The sequence below is a fragment of the Octopus bimaculoides genome, chromosome 15, assembly GCF_046866305.1.
Source record: "Octopus bimaculoides isolate indiv1 chromosome 15, ASM4686630v1, whole genome shotgun sequence".
Classification (NCBI taxonomy): Eukaryota; Metazoa; Mollusca; class Cephalopoda; order Octopoda; family Octopodidae; genus Octopus; species Octopus bimaculoides.
The window spans coordinates 44,574,440-44,577,488 of record NC_142942.1 but is presented as its reverse complement, the minus strand read 5'-3'; the positions used below and the strand labels follow the sequence as shown (position 1 = coordinate 44,577,488).

Genomic DNA, 3,049 nt, shown 5'->3' with positions numbered 1-3,049 from the left:
ACTTTAGTGAGAACCAAAATTTGCAGGTTGGTGCTGCAGATGATGTCTGTTATGACGATGTTTTCTGAAGTATGCACATACTTAACGCAAATACGCACTCACATACAAATAAATACGTAATGTACATATATAGGTGCATGTATATATGTATACATGCATACATACATAAATATATACATACATACGTATATATATATATATATATATATGCATACATACATACATACATATATATATATATATATATATATATATATATATATATATATATATATATATATATATATATATATATATATATATATTCCACTGGTAGTTGTATCAGTCACTGATAGAGAATGAGTTAATATATATTTAACTCCATAAATAAATATTTTCAATATTAAAAAAAGAATGCGTAATATTTTTTCTTAAATGTTCTTTTATCAATGTTGTGCGCAGTATTTATTTCTGCTTTTTCTATTTTATTCTGAAACAAAGATAGAATGGCTCTAAGACCACACAGATAAGCGACAAGTAACATTCAAAGTTAATGGTTCATAAGTGAAAAACACAGAAAAAAAAAAAACGAAATTTACTCATTGTTCTCTCGTTTGAAACCAATTCAGACGCCCAACACCTCCTCTTGTTTCGTGAATTAATACTATTAATTTACTGAGCATAATTAATCTACATTGATGATTTTAAAACAATGTCTGGAAAATTTACACATAAGTTGTGCAGCTTTCGTTGTTGGCTCTTCCATTGCCCGTCACAATGGTGTATCGACCTTGGGAGGAATTATTCAGTGCTTGGAATATTTTATTTGGAAAGAAAGTCATAAATGTCTTGCGAAATTGTGGACCGGTGAGGCAATATACAAAAAAGTAGCAGGAATAATGCGAGAAACAGATGCCCTCAATACATCGACGGGTTATCATGAAAGTGAAAAAGCGATTCCATTGCGGATCAGCACGTATTTCATCATCTGTCATAAAACCATTACCATGTTCGAAGTTTGTGGCTATAACGAAGACTAATGCAACCGGCAAGGTAGTGAAAATCAAATAGAAGGAAACCGAAAGTAAAGTGATGGTTGACGCAGCGTTATTACTTCCGGATGAAGTTTGGTGGGGAAGTTGTATTGCATTTGCTTTCGTAATCTTACGTATCTCGCAAATGACAAGGATATTGAATATTAACACACAGATTGGTACACCACCGAATATTGACATTTCGCTCAACCAGTTCCAAACTTCTGTGAAGCTGTAAGGTGTGACATTGGTGTCCCTGTAGGTGCACACTTTGTGTGTTTCATCATAATTCCAGATATAGATTTGTGCTGAAGCCAGCGAAGAGCTCAGAAATATTAATCCACAAACTACGTAGATTGCCCGTTTCACTGTACAAAACCTCTCTTTGTGAAATGGCTTACAGACGGCAATCCATCTTTCTACCGTGAAACCAAGAACAATTATCGGTGCCAGGTATTGCGGTATCATGTATATAAAATTGTACAGTTCGCAGATACCAGCGTGAGCGACTGTAGATATACCCCAGGCTATTTGAAGTTCGTTGATGAAATGCAACCAAAGAAACATAAAGTCTGTTATCGATAATGCTGCGAGGTATATAGCCGAAGAATTATTGCGCCGAATACGATGGTTTAGCCATATGAATGCTGAGATGGGATTTGTAAAAAGGCCAATGATGTGCCAAACTGCGTTGACATAGCGGTCTATATAGAGAGCTGATGGACAGAATTCTTTGAAAAGTCCCATTGGCCAGGAATGGCGTTCAAAGACGCTTGTAATGTTCTCTGGAAAAGTCTCATTGTCGTTCATTGTAATTTGTTGCTGCTGCCGTTATTAATATCTCCTCTCAATTTTACTTGTTTACCTGTGAATGTAATGATAAAGAAAAATAGTCTGTTATGAAAAAGCAACGTTATTGTCAAATATATGATAAATCAGATATGATTAAACATAATCATAAATTATGATAAATATTTAAATATGATAATATATAAACATAATAAGCAAACATAATCACATAAAATCATATATAATCATATATAATCATATATTATCATATATTACCATACGTAATCGTATATACTAATCTCAGATACCATGCACAGTCGGGAAGATTATAATATTCCTTTCACTAAACACATAGTTGTTATTACGTTAATCTATTTGTTAATGGCATTATTATCATGTGGACGGACATTATGCGACCTGTGAATTGTTTAAACTACTTACTCTGTGACGCAACGCTTTTTGGAAAACAAAATAATAACTGTCATCCCGAGTTTTCTTCAAAACGGTATTTAGCAAAGTGTATTTATGTCACAGCAAGTTGTTTCTCGGACTCATTTTATAATATCTACGAAGAGACTACTTAATGTTAACAAATACACTTCATAGACTTCCAATGCAGTTTTCAAGTCACAAATACGGGTAAAATGGTCACTAAAAGAATGAGGTTTTCAAGATTATAAACAGTACAAATATTTACTGGAGACAAATGTACTGATCCCAATAAATCATACAGAATTATCTGGTTATCATTTAATAATACTTTTGTTTCCAGTGGTCCCTATCTTCGAATCTACCTATCTTCAATGATGTAATACAACAGGTTACTGTAGTGAAAGAAATTGGTTCATTACTCATTCATTACTCATTCATTACTCATTCTCGTCTTCTATTTCTCTAAATCAATAAATACCTTAACTAATAGTATCCGCGCATTCCTTTCTATAATCTTTGACACTTTCTGTATCGTAGTTGACTTCATTTTTCACCTCCAACTATTAACATCGAACCGTTTAAACCAAATCAAACATGTCTAACTACCTACTTTTGTCTATATCGTAGTATACAACTTTATAAAATGTTATAAGCATCAATAATTTATCTCCAATCTTTAGGGAGTAAAGTGCCACTGATATCGGCGAATCTAGTAATTGACAGTAATTCTTTGCAATAAAAAGACCATTGTTTTCATGGTGAGTCCCATAATCCTATTCAGTATCATTGAGAAATTTCTTCAGCGATAGTAAAGA

The 3,049-nt window shown here is 32.9% G+C and overlaps 1 protein-coding gene across 2 annotated transcripts in view; it reads right to left on the bottom strand.

Moving 5' to 3' along the window:
• Nucleotides 1-576: 576 nt before the first annotated feature.
• LOC106879000 (G protein-coupled receptor 183-A) overlaps nt 577-3,049 on the bottom strand; it is a 173,895-nt gene continuing 171,422 nt past the window's right edge. The window contains exon 2 of one of the 2 annotated variants that reach the window (XM_089363788.1): nt 577-1,878. In XM_089363788.1, the coding sequence (XP_089219914.1) occupies nt 705-1,823 (1,119 nt within the window). In that variant the 5' untranslated portion in view covers nt 1,824-1,878 and the 3' untranslated portion in view covers nt 577-704. The remainder of the gene's footprint in view (nt 1,879-3,049) is intronic. The other variant, XR_016244461.1, reaches the window with a different exon arrangement.